This window comes from Triturus cristatus, chromosome 4_2 (assembly GCF_964204655.1).
Source record: "Triturus cristatus chromosome 4_2, aTriCri1.1, whole genome shotgun sequence".
In the NCBI taxonomy this organism is placed as follows: Eukaryota; Metazoa; Chordata; class Amphibia; order Caudata; family Salamandridae; genus Triturus; species Triturus cristatus.
In genome coordinates this window covers 857458071-857477013 of record NC_140586.1, presented here as the reverse complement: position 1 = coordinate 857477013, position 18943 = coordinate 857458071, and the positions used below count along the sequence as shown (strand labels likewise).

The window sequence follows — 18943 nt, the reverse complement described above, 5'->3', positions numbered from 1 at the left end:
CTTCCACATTTTAAACAAGTGTTGGCAATGCCAATAGGTCTGGCGTTAAATTAATGTTGTACGATAATGTTAAGCATTACAAGTAGATAGCACGGAAATGTATAGATATTTGAGGGAATGCAAATGACTATAGAATGATATTAGTGTAGGTTAAAAAGTCAGGAGAAAAATGACACCATCAATGCAGACCTAAAGCCACCAGTGCTGCTGCCAGAGAAAAACACAGTAAACGATCTAGTTACTTAATACACTTTAATAGCTTTACAGTGTTGTGTATATGTCCCTGAAAGTTCAAGTTCAGGCAGCTGGATAAATTAACAAAATGACCACTGCTGTGTGGATGGCAAACACTTTTTTGTGGAAGCACACAACGTCTGCCCAATCAAAACATGTACTCCTGGCTCCCAACAGGTGGGCGGAGCCTAATCCCCACTCCTGCTGATTCACACATAATTGCCTGGCGACAGCTATGCTGTCAAGTCAGACAAGAAAAAGAACCATCCAAGGGCGTAACTTACATTAGTGAAGCAGGTGCAGTGGAACCAGGGAAAAGGGCCCACTTCATGCTAATTAGGACTATTTGACTACGCTACTCTTGCTTTTTGGGGCCTATTTTCCTTGCTATTAATTAATATCATGCAAGCCAAACTTCAACAGCAAAACCGATAAGTAGATCAGACAAAAGCGTTACTTGTTTAATCAATGATTTAGACCAAAAATCACAACTTTCTGTCAACCCAAAAAAGAAGTGCCTCCCAAGACCAATTACAGAACCCAAAACCCAGTAGCCAGAATTGACAGTTCCAACAAAAAAAATGGCAACAAAGATGTACTGAAATAATATCACCTGACAAATTTCACTGGCTACTCTTTCCATAAAATGAATACTGTGCGCACTTATAACTTAACTGCAAAATATTATATAAATGCGTTGCAATGATTATTTACCAACCCCTAAACCAACTACCTTCCCTATATAAGTACTCAAACAATCAGTATTGACAAATGTACCATTGTATTATTGCAGTGTTTAGATGATTACAAAGTACAGCTTTTCTTCAATAAATACAAATTATTTTCTTAACTTGTATCACACACAATGAAATGCCAATGGCGCAGCCACCGAGGCCACAGTAAAACTGACTTGATCTATAGTGAGAACCCCCCCACACCCAAAACAACTCTCATATGTACTTAAACTGTGATGTCAAAAGGTGTTGCCCGCTGAACTTTAAACAGCGGCTGAACCGTCGTGAATATGTACATGTCAAATATGACTTATGAATAAGCAAAACTGTAACAAGCAAATGTCTGAAAATAACCCAGCGGTCTGTCGCAGATAGAATTAAAAGTAAACACATAATTTCCTTAAATAAGACATCTATGAATATTTCCACAACATGAATTTGCCAATAACAGCTGCATCAGTCCATAAAGAAGTGCCAGACGGCGAGATTTCTTTAGCAACAAAGCTGGTATTATCCCCCCATGATTCTGATTTTGGATTCTGCAGAAAGAATGCAAAACCATTACTAATAAGTTGGCCTGCTCTCACCTCGCTGCCTGCAGCATGATCATGATGGAAGGGTAGTTTAGCAACCATAAGCCATTTATACAAAATTCTGTTTTTGCATTTCCTAAATAGCAAATCCTAAGAAATCACTTTTAGGAAATGAAAAATAGAATGTAATAAAATAATGATTTCCTAATAGCGATTCCTACACAGTAGGAATCGCTATTTAGGAAATGCTAAACCATTCGTCCCTATTGGCCTAGGTACAAATGATTTTGCATTTCCAAATTTGCGATTTTCTAACAGCCCTCTACAGATGGCATGATGGACTTTTCTAGTCCACATCACAGAACCTTTTGCTGAGGTTTGACAGGGTTGCCGCAGCAGGTACATGCCAAACACCAAAGGTCTAATACATGTACATTCATTTTATTCGCTTGATTGTTCCGATTTTAATTCAAACAGCATCTTATTTTTTAATATTTGTATCTGTACTTTTATGGTTCAACGAACCGAAATAAAGTTATTGCCTTCCCCTTGTATTAGGAAATCGCAAATTTTGAAATGCCAAACCCAGGGTACCTTTGGGCCTAAGGCCACCCTTAATGCATTCCCAAAAAAGTTGTGCCCACCTCACAACAACTTGCACCTCTGATATTTAGGACAGTGATGCCAAAGACTCATGCTCGTTCCACCAACAGGCACGCGTTGTCCGCTTCGAAATGCATTCTGGGATACCAGGGCGACGTGGTCGCTCAAAGGCAAGAAATGGCGGCGGTATGACTGTCTGGAGAGGTAGATTTTCAGTAATGAGAACCGTCCTCAAGCTCCCCCGGCAGCCCGAGCAGCTTCAACCTCTCGGAGGGAGGAGTGGCAAAGTAGGTTTTCTGCTCCTCCGAATAACGCTCCTGCACGTCCACGAAGTCGCGATACTCCCAGTCCTTCCAGCGGAAGTTGAAACTTTCTAGCAGCGCGATCCTCTTCTCGTCGGAGGCGATGCAGTCGGCGGGGGCCTTCTGCTCCAGGGAAGGGGCCTGGACGTCAGGGAACACCAGTACGGCCCGGATTGCAAACCAGCCTCCGAACTGAGGGTGGATGCACACTCCATACATTTTCTGAAAAACACACAAATCATTTTTCAAATAAACACTTTGTCTGAGTTATTTGTAAATTCTGCCTTTTCACACAATTTGAACTATTAATGAATATATTGGGAACAATTATTCTACCCTCTCTACAGTGACAAGATATGCACATTAGGCAGACAACCACAAAATATATATAGTTTGCCAAATTCAAGTCCTCTCATAAGGCAAGATTTTGCTTTGCCTCACACATTATCCTGGCTTAGTGTGCATTAAAGCTCTTTCATGTCCGTCATGGACATGCTTAAAGTTATTTAATGTTTATGTCTTAACTGCCTTACACTGAACATGTAGGAGGGGGATTTATTCACAACTCTGTAAAATATTCTGCACATTATTTCTTAAATGCACTGAAGAGCGGCAGACGCAGAACTATAGGCCAGGGCAGGACGCGGAGTTCCGCTATGCAGAACTCAACAAAGTGACCAAAAATCTTCACCGGGCTTCAATGCGTCCCGCAAGCGTCGGAGTGCGTTAGGTCACGCTGTTTCCACTGATTTTCAGCACCAGGTATTTGTCCCGCGCTGGAAAATCAGCACGAATGGCATCATGCGCAGCGCAAAAGGGCGCCGCTTCTTTCTGCCGCTCGGGTACATGTTCTATTCGAGCAGCAGGTGCCTCAATGCAAACACATGGTTTCTCACAACAAGAGGTTGCGACCATCCGTGACCGCCAGCGCTAAGAAATCTCGTGCGGAGGTGGTCTAGCATTGGATTTTTCCTCGCTTGCACTCGCCAACTTAAGTAGGCGAGCACAAGCGAGGAAAAAGATTTCGGAACTCAGCGTGCTCCGCGGACTGCAGAAAACTCAGCGAGCAGACAGGAATTCACCACCCAGGCATACGCAGAACTGCTATCTGTGGCACCTGACAATATCCTTTTCCCGTGTGGTTATGCCAATTACATAAAACTTTTTATTTTCACCAGTCACTGTTCCATCCTGATAGCATTGTGCCACATTACCATATACTTGAAACTCCAAATATTCCAATAATTGCCCTCTATTTCTTACTGTGTTTTTAGGACTTAGTCTGGTAGGGCAAATTGAACGTTCCAGCACCATACACCTGGCAGTGCCTTCTCTCCTGGAGGGGGCGGCAAGGGTTAGCAGTCAGCCACGAAAGGGATGCAGCCAATGGTTAGCTACACCTCTTTTGACAACCACTAGAATGAGGGCAGCAAGTTTCCCAACAGGTCTGGTTCTTTCAAGCTCTTCCCACATATTCAGAAAGGCATGGACTAGGGTCAATCTCCATCACCCACCCCACTATTTCGGATGTTGCTTGGCTCACTCGCTTCCAAAATAACTTTATCAAGGAACACCTGAGTGCACTGTAGACAGTCTCTCACATATATGGCTACTTATCTAGGCCCCATTAAAGTCTCTCCCCATTCGGGGTCTTCCATATCGTCCACACAAGAGTCCTAAATCATTCTTAATTTAATCAGGCTGCCTGACATTTAAAGTATGAATGCTATTTCAACTTGAGAGATGTAACAATGAACATGTTATCTTGCAAGAGCATTGCCCATTCTTCTCTTGGAAACCCTCAAGAACATTCACCGCTTCTAACTATTCACAGAAGCACCAAAGGGTTCCTCTGATAATTCTTCCTCCCATTCTTTCAATCACTTTTATCTCCCACATTTGAGAAACCTCTTCGGTGGCTGGTAGGAACGTTCCAGAGTCCCCCTCCCCCCCCCCCCCCCCCGCCATAAGAACCGGTGTTTCTTATCCTATTGTCGCTATCCAGCCTGCCGGCATGCACTGGTACTGGTTGGTGAAGCCGATCGTTTATCACAGCTAACAACAATAGCAATACCTTGGTATGTGGGACCCTCCACCCGACCCTCTAACATCATATACAGTCCTTTGTAACTTGTCATGTTCTAGTCTTACTGTGCGGCTGCCTGGCAGCAAGCAACACAACTTATTCTCTATGCTTTTTAAAGTCTATGGCGTGCTCTGCAGCACACTGACACTTGGAGAGCTGTATCTCCAAGATGGACCTTCCTCCTCGTGATAGACAGCAAAAAACCCTCCAATTCTGCGTTCTTCAAAAGATTACAATAAGGGTTTCAGGGGTTTCAGACGTTTTAAATCTGTACTATTTTGTCGTTTCAAAGGGAATCACAAATATTAAAATTTTTCCCATTTCAATGCAGGTTGGTGTGGCTCGCATAAGCATTCATCATGAGAGCTTTATCAACTTCATACACATGATCGACTTCTCGGATTGTACTACTGAATATCGAGGATATGGATATTGTGATACACGAATATCGCGGACAAATTATTAAAACCAAGATACTGACAGGTAAGTGCCTATTGAGGAAGCATACTATTCCCAACGCCACTTCTACGTACCTTGACGATATATATCGCCCGATTTTTCGTGCCCACTGTATCTTTGTTCCTGTACTTGTGTTTTTAACTCCTGCATTGTATTCACTTGTGCTTTTGTTTTGTTTAGCGTGCCTCGCTAATCCCTCTGGTGCCCCCACCCGCTCCCCGCCGCTGCTCCATCGCGGCCCTGCCCCCTTTTCCCTTCTGTACCCGATTGGCCGCCCCGCTCCCAGCTGCTCCGCCCTCCCACTTGGCCTCATATGGAGCCCGCGCGGCGCAGGTAAGTGTGACCTGACCTCAGGACACCCCCCCACGCCGCACGGCTCGCCAGCGGTGCCCCCTCACTGCTGCTCGTTGTCCCTGCTCCATTTTTGGCCCGTTTTTCATGCTCACTGCTTCTTTTTCTGTACTTGCTCCCTTTTAGCCCGATTTTTCGTTCCCACTGTATCTTTGTTCCTGTACTTGTGTTTTTAACTCCTGCATTGTATTCACTTGTGCTTTTGTTTTGTTTAGCGTGCCTCGCTAATCCCTCTGGTGCCCCCACCCGCTCCCCGCTTCCCACCGCTGCTCCATCGTGGCCCTCCCCCTTTTTCCTTCTGTACCCGATTGGCCGCCCCGCTCCCGCCTCCCAGCTGCTCCGCCCTCCCACTTCGCCTCATATGGAGCCCGCGCGTACGTGCAGCGGTCACGCGCAGCGGGCGCGCCGATTGTGTGAGGAAGGCAAGCCCGTCTACGTCCGTCCGCGCCTGGACCGCACCCAGCGCCAGGACCCCTGGCCCCCGAAGATGCCAGCCCACACGACGGACTTACGACGCCGCCACCCTCAACGCACTCAACGCCGGACGGAACCCCGCCTGCTACCGAGCCACCCCGAAACACGCCCACCGACCCTTCACCTGCCAAACCTGCAAGTTCACCTGCCTCCGGACCTGCACCGCACCCGCCAAGCCGAACACCAGCAACAACCACTTCAAGTGCATCCTGCTCAACACCAGCTCCGTCCACAGACACACCGTCGAACTCTGGAACCTCCTCGACACAACATCGCCAGACGTCGCCTTCCTGACAGAAACCTGGATGAACGCCTCCTCAGCGCCCGACATCGCCACAGCCATCCCGGACGGATACAAGATCACCCGGAGGGACCGCGTCAACCAGACCGGAGGAGGCATCGCCATCGTACACAAGAACACCATCCGCATCACGACCAACTCCGACGACACCTTCACCGCCGCCGAACACCTCCACTTCCAGATACACACCGACCCCAACACCACCCTCAGAGGCACCCTCATCTACAGACCCCCGGGACTACGCACACAATTCAGCGAAGACATCGCAGACTTCATCAGCCCGCACGCCCTCCCCTCTGCTGACTACATCCTCCTAGGGGACCTCAACTTCCACCTGGAGAACAACAAGGACTGCAACACCACCACCCTGCTGGACAACCTCGCCAACCTCGACTCAAGCAACTGGTGAACACCCCCACCCACTACGCCGGCCACACGCTTGACCCAGTCTTCTCTTCCAGCAAGCACATCTCCTTCAGCCACTCCACCGGACTTCATTGGACTGACCACAGCTGCGTCCACTTCAGCTTCAGAAGAACCACGACCCACCACCACCCACAACAGGTTCCTCGCCGGAGCTGGAGCAAGATCACCACCGAGCAGCTCACCACCTCCCTCAAACAGAACCCTCCCGCCAGCACAACGGACCCCAACGAAGCAGCCAGCAACCGCACACAGTGGCTGACCGCCTGCGGAGACGACCTCGCACCACTGAAGAACCCTCCCAGCAGACCCGGCAGCAAGAAAGCCCCCTGGTTCACCGACGAACTCAAGGACTCCAAGAAGAACTACCGCACCCTCGAGAAAGCCTGGCACCACGACCAGACCACAGACAACATGACCGCCCTCAAGCACGCCACCCGCAAGCACCACCAGCTGATCCGCACCACCAAGAAGACAGCATTCAAAGAAAGACTGGACAACAACGCCCACAACAGCAAGGAACTCTTCAGCATCGTCAAAGAGCTCTCCAACCCCAGCGCCGGAAACTATGACATCACTCCTTCACAAGACCTCTGCGACTCACTCGCCTCGTTCTTCCACCGCATGATCGCCGACATACACAACAGCTTCGGCGCACCAACCACGCACCCAACCGCCGAACCCAACGCCCCCCACCACCACCCTCTGCGCCTGGACCCCGGTCAGCACCGAAGACACCACCCGCACGATGAACACCATCCACTCCGGATCTCCAACCGACCCCTGCCCCCACCACGTCTTCAACAAGGCCGACTCCATCATCGCACCCCAACTCCGGGACATCATCAACACCTCCTTCCACACCGCCACCTTCCCGGAGAGCTGGAAGCACGCCGAGCTCAGCGCCCTCCTGAAGAAACCAACAGCGGACCCCACCGACCTCAAGAACTTCCGCCCCATCTCGCTCCTCCCTTTTCCTGCCAAAGTCATTGAGAAGACCGTCAACAGACAGCTCGCCGCCTTCCTCGAGAAGAACGGATCCCTCGACCCCTCGCAGTCCGGTTTTCGAGCAAACCACAGCACCGAGATCGCAGCCACCAATGACATCAGATCCCTGCTCGACAACGGAGAAACAGCAGCCCTCATCCTCCTGGACCTCTCTGCAGCGTTCGACACGGTCTGCCACCGCACCCTAGTACAGCGCCTCAGCAACATCGGGATCCAAGAGAAGGCACTGAAGTGGATCATCTCGTTCCTCGCCGGAAGAACTCAGAGAGTCCGCCTCCCCCCGTTCAGATCCGACGCCACCGAAGTCATCTGCGGCGTACCACAAGGATCATCACTCAGCACAACCCTCTTCAACATTTTCATGAGCCCCCTCGCAGCCATCGCACGCCAACACAACCTCAACATCATCTCCTACGCCGACAACAACCAGCTGATCCTCTCCCTCACCAACGACCCCGCCACCGCCAGAACCAGCCTCCAGGAAGGGATGAAAGACGTCGCCGAATGGATGAAGAACAGCCGCCTGAAACTGAACTCAGACAAGACGGAAGTCCTCATCCTGGGATCATCGCCCTCCGCCTGGGACGACTCCTGGTGGCCCCCTGCCCTGGGCACCACTCCCAAGCCAACGGACCACGCACGCAACCTGGGCTTCCTCCTGGACTCCTCCCTCTCGATGACCAGACAAGTCAACGCCGTCTCATCATCATGCTTCAACACCCTGCGCATGCTCCGTAAGATCTTCCGATGGATCCCCACCGAAACCAGGAGGATGGTCACCCAGGCACTCGTCACCAGCCGACTGGACTACGGGAACACCCTCTACGCCGGAACCACAGCCAAACTTCAGAAAAGACTCCAACGCATCCAGAACGCCTCCGCACGACTCGTCCTGGACATTCCCCCGACACAGCCACATCTCCGGCCACCTGAGAGACCTGCACTGGCTCCCCATCTGCAAGAGGATCACGTTCAGGCTCCTCACCCACGCACACAAGGCTCTCCACGACCTGGGCCCCATGTACCTCAACAACCGCCTGACCTTCTACACGCCCACCCGCCAGCTACGATCGACCAGCCTCGCCCTCGCCGCCGTACCACGCATCCGCAAAGCCACCACCGGAGGAAGATCCTTCTCCTACCTGGCAGCCAAGACTTGGAACTCCCTCCCCATCCACCTTCGGCTGACCCAGGGCCATCTCTCCTTCAGGAAGCAACTCAAGACCTGGCTCTTCGAGCAGTAACGGACCCCTCTACCCCAGCGCCTTGAGACCCTTCCGGGTGAGTAGCGCGCTTTACAAATGCTATGATTGATTGATTGATTGTCCTGGATATTTCCATACCATGAAATGTAGGGGGCACACGGACTTCTCCCAGATGATACGTAATCGTGAGACCTTCCGAACACTCCCAGAACATTCATCGTTTGATAACCCGTGGCCATTAGAGGTCTTCAAGATACAGCAATATACATCATCTTAGTCCGTTTGCTAAGATTGTGGCCACAATTTTTTTTTAGCATTTTCCAGAGATACGGACAAGTAGGATGCACCAGAATGTTTTTTATTTAGGGATTGGTACTACAGGCACCTGGAAAATGTATCATCTTCGTATCTTGTTACAAACATCTGCGGCATTCGTGAGCAGATTTCCTTACCTATGTTGGGAAAGAGTAACAAAGGTAATCTGTTTGGACTTGGAGTAGCGAGTGGGGTGACTGCTGATTTAAGAGGGCACTTTTTGTATCTCTTGTGTGGTCACCTGCCTGTCCAATGATCGCCGCCCCTTTAGGAGAATGGCTCCAATAAATACATCTAATTACGCATCTGTACTAGTTTGTTACTGATGCATGAGGATTCATAATAGTTTGTAGACTCTACAATTTGTTTGTTGCACTCTGATATCTTGTGTTATATTTCTCATTCACTGGGCATATCTATTTTGCTTCTCTCGTCTGCTGAGCCAGTGCAGGGGTTCTATATACTCCCGGGGCCGGCTTTAGTGCTGGTGGCGCCCTGTGCAACAATGTTGGCACCCCCCCCCCCCCCGATGACCACCTCCACCACGGATTCTCTCACTAGCACCCTTTAACAGTGACCAAGTCTCCATAACCAATTAGTTATATAGCGCCACTCATACCAGTGTAGGGTGTCCAAGCACTTTGCATCACACCCACATTACACAGAGACAATCAATCATACGTGTGTAAATCAGTGTGTAGGAAATGTTACATAAGCCAAAGGACTAAAAGTGTAGGAGTCACATGTCATCCATACTGGTAGGCAGTATAGTTTAAGAGTGCTTGGTGTGGAGAAGCACAAACTCAGAGTCGAAAAAGAAACAGCATAGTTGGGAGTTTCCTTTAATAATAATCGATTTCTGGGGGAGGAGCCAAGATGGCGACCGGGACGGCAGCGTAGACTCCCGGCTCCGTGAACCTCCGCATCCCGCACGGATATCCTGCATGAGATCCTCAGCCTGCGCTATACGCCCGTGTTTGTGAATGAGAGCGGCAACCGATCGAGTGACTCCGAAGTTTCTGGCGGCGGTACCGCCGGAGAAACGTGCATTTGCAATTTGCGGCCTGTGCAGCCCTGGAGCCGGGACCTCGAGTGGACACCTTGGCCGGGTGGCAGTTTAACAACAGCGGCTTTTGGTGACTGGGTGGAGTCGGACTACCGGATCGGTGCGACTATCGGCCTACATTTCGCCGTGGTCGTTCCTACCACTAAGCGTAGCGGAACAAGTGCATGCCCGGGGTGGCAGTTCCACGACTCTCCGGTGATTGCCTCTGCCTTCGACGGTGAGCTGCCCGGACGCCGCCCGTAACTCGCCCTGATTCCTGCGGGCTGCTCCCGGATTTTCGCGGGCGCTGGTCCGTGGTGGGGACGACTGTTGCCTGTGACCACATAACGGATATATTTTTGCCTGCCTCCGGAACCCTGTTTTCCAGCGACATGGACCTTGATGCGCTTGCCCCTGGGTCCCGGTCCCAATACGGGTCGGACCTACCCGGCGGCCATCTTGTCACGATGAAGTCTACCATCCTGTCCACCGGGTCACAGCAGGATCGGGAGTGTGCGACTCTGGGGAGCGTAGCGGAGCGATCGCAGAGAGCTGTGCTGGGGTACTGTGAACTTCTTGAGGCTCTCGGTGCCCTTCATTCCACCTTGCTTCATGGTGTCTGGGTATTGGGGAGTAGGCTTGATGGTGTGGCATCAGCGTTGGGACAGTTGCGGCCTGCCTGTCCTCAGGTACACAGGGACTTCCTGCACTGCACTCAGGAAGACAATGTCGGGGCCACCCCTGTGACTAGTGAACAGCTGGAAACTCCGGACAGTATACTACCGTGTGATCGGCTGGCTGTGGGTCTGATCTGTCCCGGAGGTATTGGACCTGAGTGGGGGGGGGTGGCCTTGTCCTGTGCGCGGCCTCCGGCGACCCGGGGAAAATTCAAGCAACGGTTGTCTACTCTGGCTGATTCCGCCTTCCTGGACCTTGTGTGCAGTGCAGATCCTGGGGCAGCACTGGGAAAGACGTTCCTCCGTAATGCTGACTGTGTTGGTACTCAGAGACTTCCACCCCACCTGTGTGCGTCGCTTCCTGGTCGTTTTTGGACGCTCCTTTACCGTGTAGCATTGGACATGGCGCCGGGTCGAGGGGTATGCATGGGCAGATTTGCAAAGAGTGGCCAAGGATAAGACTGATCTTTCAGAGGTGGTCAGCTAATAGGCGGGCGGGCTCAGGGTTGCGTGCTCTCATGGCATAACTGTCAGTATAGTGGGTGCATAATGCTCCCCATCTTTCTTTGACATGGTCGATTTTGTGTTGCTTACTGTTTGCTTTGGGGAAAACATAATGTGCGGGAGGGAGAAGCCGGGGGCATGTTTTGAAGGCCCTCCTCCAGTTTATTAATACTCTCTCTACCCCACCGTCTGGTGGGGTTCTTTTCTTACTCCTTTTTCCCTGTTTCTTCTATATTTCGGGTCTGGTTCCAGGGCGACAGGCACACTGCTGGCGGGGGGGGCCGTACTCATCTGCAGAGGTGCAGGGTGGGGGGTTGGGGGAGGGGATTCTTTAGTCTTTAATCCCTTTTTTTCCATGGCCTCCTTTTTCTTCTCTGATTCTTCTTTGTTTTTTCTTTTCTGGGATCAGCGTGGTACACCTCCTTTGTTGTGAATCATTGCCTTTTCATGTGTGCCACAATTTCCGGGGTGTTCTCTGGGCTTTAGGGCAGGGGACTGCAGGCGCAACTGGTCATGATATTCTTCCACATCCTGAATTTCTTGTATCTGCGCCATTGATCCGATAGATTGCTGTTTATTGCTTACGTTTATTATTCTGCCTGCCTTTTATCGCTGCTGGGAAATTGTTCGGCACCTGATCCTTCCGTCTTTCCCTATTATAAAATGAAAACCCTTTTTATCCTGATGTCCTACTTGCGCTGTTCACTGGCCGAGAATATATTAGCATGGAGATTCTGCTCCCCGAGGTGCTGCTTGTGTTAACATTTGATCTCTGTTGCTCTGACTGCTTAGCGGCCGGCCCCGGGGGGTTGTAGGCCCATGCTTGTTATTGATTGAAATGTCAATAAAGGTTTTTCAAAAAAAAAATAATAATAATAATCGATTTCTAGCCAAATTAACCCTTTTTGCAACATTAATCAATGTTCTAATAATGTATACTTTGCAGTGTGTATGCAGGTCTAGGATGAAAGTTAGTAGCTCACTATTCTATATTAGGACTTTAAGTTCTAAATTGCAAATAACAAAAGGATGCCTCTTTTTCAAGCAGTAACCTGCTGATCTGTTTACATCATAGGCACTCTGTAATCCACTTGGTACACGTTCTTTGCAGCAGGCATATTAACTCTCTGCACTAACTTCACCTAAGTCAAAACCTCAACTATACAAAACGCTGATCTCTCTCCAGGAAGATAATTAATCACACCGGTTATCTTGACATTTTTGTGAGGCCTGGTAATTGCCGGGGAAAGAAACGCTGCAGCAGGTGCTTCAAAAGCATAATAAACTTTCAATCATGGCACCCCCAGGAAGCCAGCACCCGGTGCGGTGGCACCGGTCGCACCGCCCTAAAGCCGGCCCTGTATACTCCTTTGGGATGCTGCTGGATTGTCGGCTGTGGTCGACCCAACTCTTTCATTGACTACATTCTACCTCTATATACATTCTCTAAGAATGCGTTCTTATGGGTCAACTAGGAATTTATTTTCCAGGTAGATAATACTACTTTTTTCCATCTGTACTGCTTATTTTTAGTGTACCATTTAATGTACATTGGCACACATGCCGCCCAGGTCATTGGTGGGGCCATTGAATTATCATTTAACATTAAGCGTTCCTCCGTGTCCTCTGCCAGTTGTTTGGCCGTCTGATTAGAAGTTTAATGTCTCACTTTTAGCTTCCATGTCCCTTGCCTTGGAAGATAGTTTCAAGCTTGCAAACTCTCACACCACTGGCTTTATTCTTTTTGTTTTCCAAATATGTTTTTGGGGTTTTTACATTATCACTGATATCAACAGATATACATTTCAGCATGTTGACATCTGGTGTAGTCCTACTCAAACTATTGGGTATTGCAACTTCAGTGACCATAGAGTCGTAACACTATTCTATTCCAATATGTTCTATCCCCATCTGCCATCTTTAGGCGACAGTGGACTTAAACAGTGAAGGGCAATGTGTCTTTTGCCGTACCACCCTCAGAGTTGCAAACATTTTGCCTATCTTATTTATTTTTAAATGTAACATTAGGAGTGGGTTTCAGCCCGAGAGGCATTGTTGTTTTGGTGGTTGTGAGTATCTGCACTGTAGCCAGAATTTCTGGATCACTGGACGTTGTTGAGTCAAATGTATAAAAACCTGCAGCATCAGTTTGGCAACTGGGAGAGTAAAGTGAGCAACCTGGGTAAATGATACCCAGTGTCAACGAGGTCGTTTGTAGAAAGTAACACTGGTAAAGTTTGAATCGAATATTACTTCTTAACCCCTTGGCATGTCTTTTCGGATTACCTCTCGGTAAGTGGGTTGCCCGTGCGACACACTTTTTTCACGCAACATTTCAGCTTTTCTGCATCCATCTCGCCTCTATGACATGTAAATATTGTCCACCAGCCTCTTACAGCCCATTGATGCCTCAGGAAAGCCATGCCAGATTTCTCTAGCTGTCTGTGCAATCCTTGTATATTGCAGGCATTAACTTTGGTCTATCCTGGACAGTTCCTGAGCCTCTATTAGGGAGATGATTCTACCCTGTTAGGGGTCTGTACCACTACAGTATTTGCACTTTGCTTAAAGAGTTTTGCAATCCATAGAGTCAAGTCAGATGAACTGAACACAGCTATCTTACCTTTTCACCCCACGGGTCTCCCTGGACGTCGCTCCTCTGATAGTAGTAAGCCGCTCCAGCCACGTGTGCTGCCGTCTGGACCAGGACCTTCGGGCGTCGGCTCGGAAGCATCTCATAATCATACATCACATCCACCTTCTGATCTGGGAGGCTCTAGAAGCAAACAGGATCCATACATTGATGTTTCACTGCATGAACATGGGGTCTCCAAAGAGCAATCTTGGGCTTAATCAAACAAAGTGATTGAGTTCCTTTCCTGGGAAACTCTGCATCAGCATCGACTTACTAAACGGAAGGAGTTAAAGCCCTGAGCACAGAAGAAGGAATCCCTTCTGATATGCACCGATGCCCCTAGGCACATGTCGGGTTGTAATCAGCCAAGAAAGAAACACAATAGAACCCTCACATGCAAAGACCAGATCACCGTGAAGCCCATGGTACTGCTACGATCCTCCGATAAACTGCAATAAAGGCACATCATATGGCAAAGCTGAAAATGGGTGAGAAACCTCCTGCACTCACTGAGCCAGATCCCATGGGCTGGAGGGGAAAGGAACGGCAACTGCCTCAGTCCAAAATGTCCAGTTAGACTGGCCCTCTCAAGAGCGATCGTACTAGCAACATCTCTATATTTATCACACTTCTAGGAACAAGGCGGCTTAGCAGCCCCGGGTCTTAAAAACAAGCTTCAATGGGAAAACAACTACTTGTGTGATCCCCACATGGTAGACGCCCATGGCGGGCACACAACCAGGTCCAGGAATGGCAAATGTTCCCATCTCAGTGGTCTGGAGCTTAAATGTTCAATAAATAAACAAATGTCTCTCACTCCTAATTTATATTAGTTCTTCCTGAACTCAGGGGAGTCTACTGAATAAGCCCCAATATAATTCTGATTTTGGACTCAACAAATCTACTGGCAACTGACAGAACTATACCCCAAATTAGTTAAAGTATCCTAATGCCTCTTAGCAGGGTGGGAGGGAAGGATACCACTTTTCACCCTCTCTCTCTACTCACTGTACAGCTCCAACACTTTGAGGTACAGCAAGCATTAAAACAGAACAGTGGGCATACAGAGGACTTCTACAGATACAGACAACAGAGGACATAACGAGACTAGACACAAGGCACACAAAGGAAACAAAAACAGAGCACGCAGCACTCACAGGTAAGACACAGACAAATACAGGGCACAGATATAGACAATAAAAGCATATACAAGTGAAAGACACAGAAAACAGGGCATATACAAGGGACAAATGCAGACAGCGGCATACACAGCAGGCAGACATTGATAACAGCAAATATCAGTGTCATAGATAATGCCATATACATGGGACAAACAGACAGAGTGTATACAGTGGAAGATAAAAACAGGGCACATATGGGCATAAGTAAAGAAATCAGGACACACACAGGGCAAGATGCAGACACAGGAAGACACAGAGAATAGACCACATACAGGCCACACGCACAGCACACTCAGCACAGACAGGGGGCTGATACAGACAACACACCCTGCAGAATGGACTGGTAAAAGGCATAGAAGGGGCGGATACAGACGACAGAACACACACAAGCTGAAATACAGACACCACAGTATGTGTGGGAGACAGATGGTGAGAGCTCATCACCAGGGGTGTTCAGGCAATGCACCACCGCCTGCAAATCGCCACAGCCTGGCTGGTATCTGCACGGTTATGTTTTATTGATAATCAGTGCTACTGTAAGTCACTCACATTATGCAGGTCCAAAACTGCAGTTACCAGTTCAAGTTACATAAAGGAGGAGGTGTGGCCCTGGGTCGCATGGCTACACTGTGTCACGATGAGCGACACAGTTGCTGTGATTTCAAATGTGCATTTTGGTTGGCAGGGTGCAGACTTGGCTAGCCAGACCTGCACACTTTGAGGCCTTTGAGACCTTGCTGTATCGCGGCAGACAGACAGACAGACTGCATCCCTTACACTCTCTCTGATGGAGGGATGGGTTGACCTCTCAAGCCACTCTTGATGCAGCCCTCACGGTCTTCATTTTAAATTCAGAATTGGGGATCAGCCTGTGCACCAAAGCAGCGAGAGGGCTGGCTAAACTATTAGTGAAAAAGCTAAGAAAGTAAAGCATTGAGCATTACAGTTCCAGGAGACATACACTTTGACAAGAGCCTTATACACGATATAGATTGTACATTATATAGAATTGATATGTAAGGAGCGGGTGATGGTTTCTTAGCTGCATTCACAGTAAACATTAATGTACAGCAAAACCTTTATTCTCCATCAATGAATAACATAATTGTAAAGGTTGATGTTGTTGTTCATGGTGTTGTAATGTTGTTTCAAATAGTAATGCTATAATGCATGCAGAGAAAAAACAATGCCTGACAATCACCTTTACCACCAAGAACTAAGATCTAATGAAGGACCTGGGGAAACACAGCAGCATTCTTTCCTTTTCCAACTCTTCCTTTCTTTTTCTTTACTCAGTCTTGCTCACCATTCTTTCCTTTGTGTTGCTTTGATTCTTTAGGCTCCTTCTTTCTCCTTCCTTTTCCTAACTTTACCATTTCTTTTCTTCCCCCTTCTTTCTCTTCCTCTGTACCTTTTCCTTCATTCTCCCTTTAGTCCTGCCTCTATTTCAGCTGCTTTATTTTTTCAATATCTTTCCTCTGACCTTTATTTCTTCAATTTTTTTGTAATTTTTCTTTTCTAGAAACTGATAAATGCTTTACTGGTTTGGATACTTCTTTAGGCTAGTACATTTTACCAAACATTTTCTTTCTTAACATTGAGGGTTTTTATAGTTAGTTAATCAACTTTACTCAGAACGTTAAAACAAATAAATTGTACATACCATAATAGGATCTCTACTAACTACTGTTTTGGACCCTAATTGGCTTTGTTTGTATATCATGCTTTTAATCGTATTGTTTTATTTTCTGCAAAGCCTCTAAGTGATGGCAAGAGTGCGGACAAATGAGAGCATTCAGTAAAAAAAGAGAGAGAGATTAAAGGTGTAAGAAGCTTAGGGTGAACTGCGGGTAAATGTGAAACAAGCTTATGGTGAAATGTATGCTATTGCACCCGAGATCATTTTTACTACCCCAAAAAACAGAAGAAAGCAGGGGCACCTCATGGAGCGTTTGAATATTTCAAAACTACCACTCAGAGTTGCCAATTAAACAAACAACTTTTTAACTAACTTCGAACGTGGTATATCCCCTTTTAAGATTTGGGTTCGCGCTTTTATGCCGCGCTGCTGTCGAAGTTCACCCGCCGCCTCTGGGAGCAGATGAAGACATCAGGGCGCAGACACGCGACAGACACGGACAGCGCACAGGAAGGATCTGGACAGATTCTGTACAGGAGACGGACGCAATTGAAAGATCTTGATACACATGGCTTAGCTACCTATGAAAGGTAGAGCATGGAAGGCAGAGCAGGCACAAAGGCAGATGGAGACATGTGAAGGACTCAACCCAGCGTCACAGCCTCCAACTGCAGGATGGAGAGACCAGCACAGGGGCCGCCCATTAGCCGTGTAGAGAAGCATGAAAACCGCACTGAAGCTTGTAGGGACAACAGGGGGAACAACTCTGATGGGGTCTTCATATTTCTTTGCCTTAGAGAAGGTTGCAATTGCTTTTTAAGATTTTACTAGATAATTAATGGGCGACACTGGATGAGATCAGAAGTTACTTTATGACTCATCTGCACAGGGGTGGTGCTCTTCCAGGGGCTCTCCATATTGCAAAGCATCAGAGCAGAGTGAGATTAATCAATGTTCTGCTTGTGAGACCGTAGAGTGCGCGGACACTGGTTATGATTAGTGGCGGTGACAGAAAAACCTAACCTACAGCTGTAACTACAGGGCTGGACTGGCCGTAGCGGGCACCGGGCAATCCCCCCGTGAGCCGCAAGGGTGGGTGTCTCGTTAACCCACTCCCTACTGCGCAATCTTGACATGACCGAAATATCGGACATATCAATCTCAGACCAGACCTATTTAGAGCTGGTGTGGGACTCCGAAATCCTGACACAATGAGGTCCACCTCGATGGCGTCTTCCTCAAAAACTCCTTTGGGATGGGATCCAGCTGACCAGGCAGAAATCCACAAGGGTATTGCAGACTACTTTGAGTTAAACGCTCTGCCTGACACCTCGCTGCCCACACTCTGGGATGGCTTTAAGGATACAATCAGGAGGTGATCTCTACTATCGCCAAAGCAGGTAAGGCATGGCTGGTTGAGACCAACCTGGTGACAGATTAAAGCTCTAGAGAACCAGGATCCCTCCGCCCCTAACTGGTGCAACAAATACCAACTGACTATGCAACACAGGCAAATGAGAACCAACTTCACCAATAGACTGTAATGCTCCCACCTTGCTCTTAAACCGCGCTTTTAAGATGGGTTGGGGGGCAAAAAGGCATCGATGCTCACTGTGCAGCTTCAGCAGGCGCAGGTCAAAGCTCATATCGCCAAACTGCGGGTGGAGGATGAAGGCTGGGCAATCACCCAATACGTCAAACAGCAGGTGCTTCAAGACTACTACCAAACACTCCATACAAAAGAAGAGTTGTCTTGGGCCATGATAGAGGAATATCTGAATGCTTGTGATGGGGAGCCCATTCACCCCAGGACGCGAACTCCTTGAAGCTCCATTCACCCCGGCAGTGCTTCATAGAGGGGTTCAGGCTCTCCCCTTGGGTAAAACTCCAGGCCCCGATCATGTCCTCTTCTATCGACTGTTCCTACAAGATCATCTGCTTCAGATGTTTAGCTCCTTTACAGAGGGCACGGGTCTTACTCCCTCAATAGCAGTGGCAGAGCTCTCTCTCGTACCCAAACCAGGAAAAGATCCCACTCAGTGCTCCTCCTACCGCCCTATAGCGCACCTCAATACAGATGCAAAGATCTTCACCAGAATACTGGCTACCTGATTACAGTGCTTTCTACAGGGTCTTGTAGAACATGGTCAAGTGGGCTTTATCTGTGACCGGAAGGGGACAGGCAATGTGCGCCGGATTGCACACTCAATAGTGAGGGCACATCGCCACAACAC

The 18943-nt window shown here is 48.5% G+C and overlaps 1 protein-coding gene across 1 annotated transcript in view; it reads right to left on the bottom strand.

Moving 5' to 3' along the window:
* Positions 1-233: 233 nt before the first annotated feature.
* MMACHC (metabolism of cobalamin associated C) overlaps positions 234-18943 on the bottom strand; it is a 35911-nt gene continuing 17201 nt past the window's right edge. Inside the window, exons 3-4 of the mRNA XM_085602834.1 lie at positions 13878-14030; positions 234-2628 (exon numbers count right to left, since the gene is read on the bottom strand). Of these exons, the coding sequence (XP_085458960.1) occupies positions 2317-2628; positions 13878-14030 (465 nt within the window). The 3' untranslated portion in view covers positions 234-2316. The remainder of the gene's footprint in view (positions 2629-13877; positions 14031-18943) is intronic.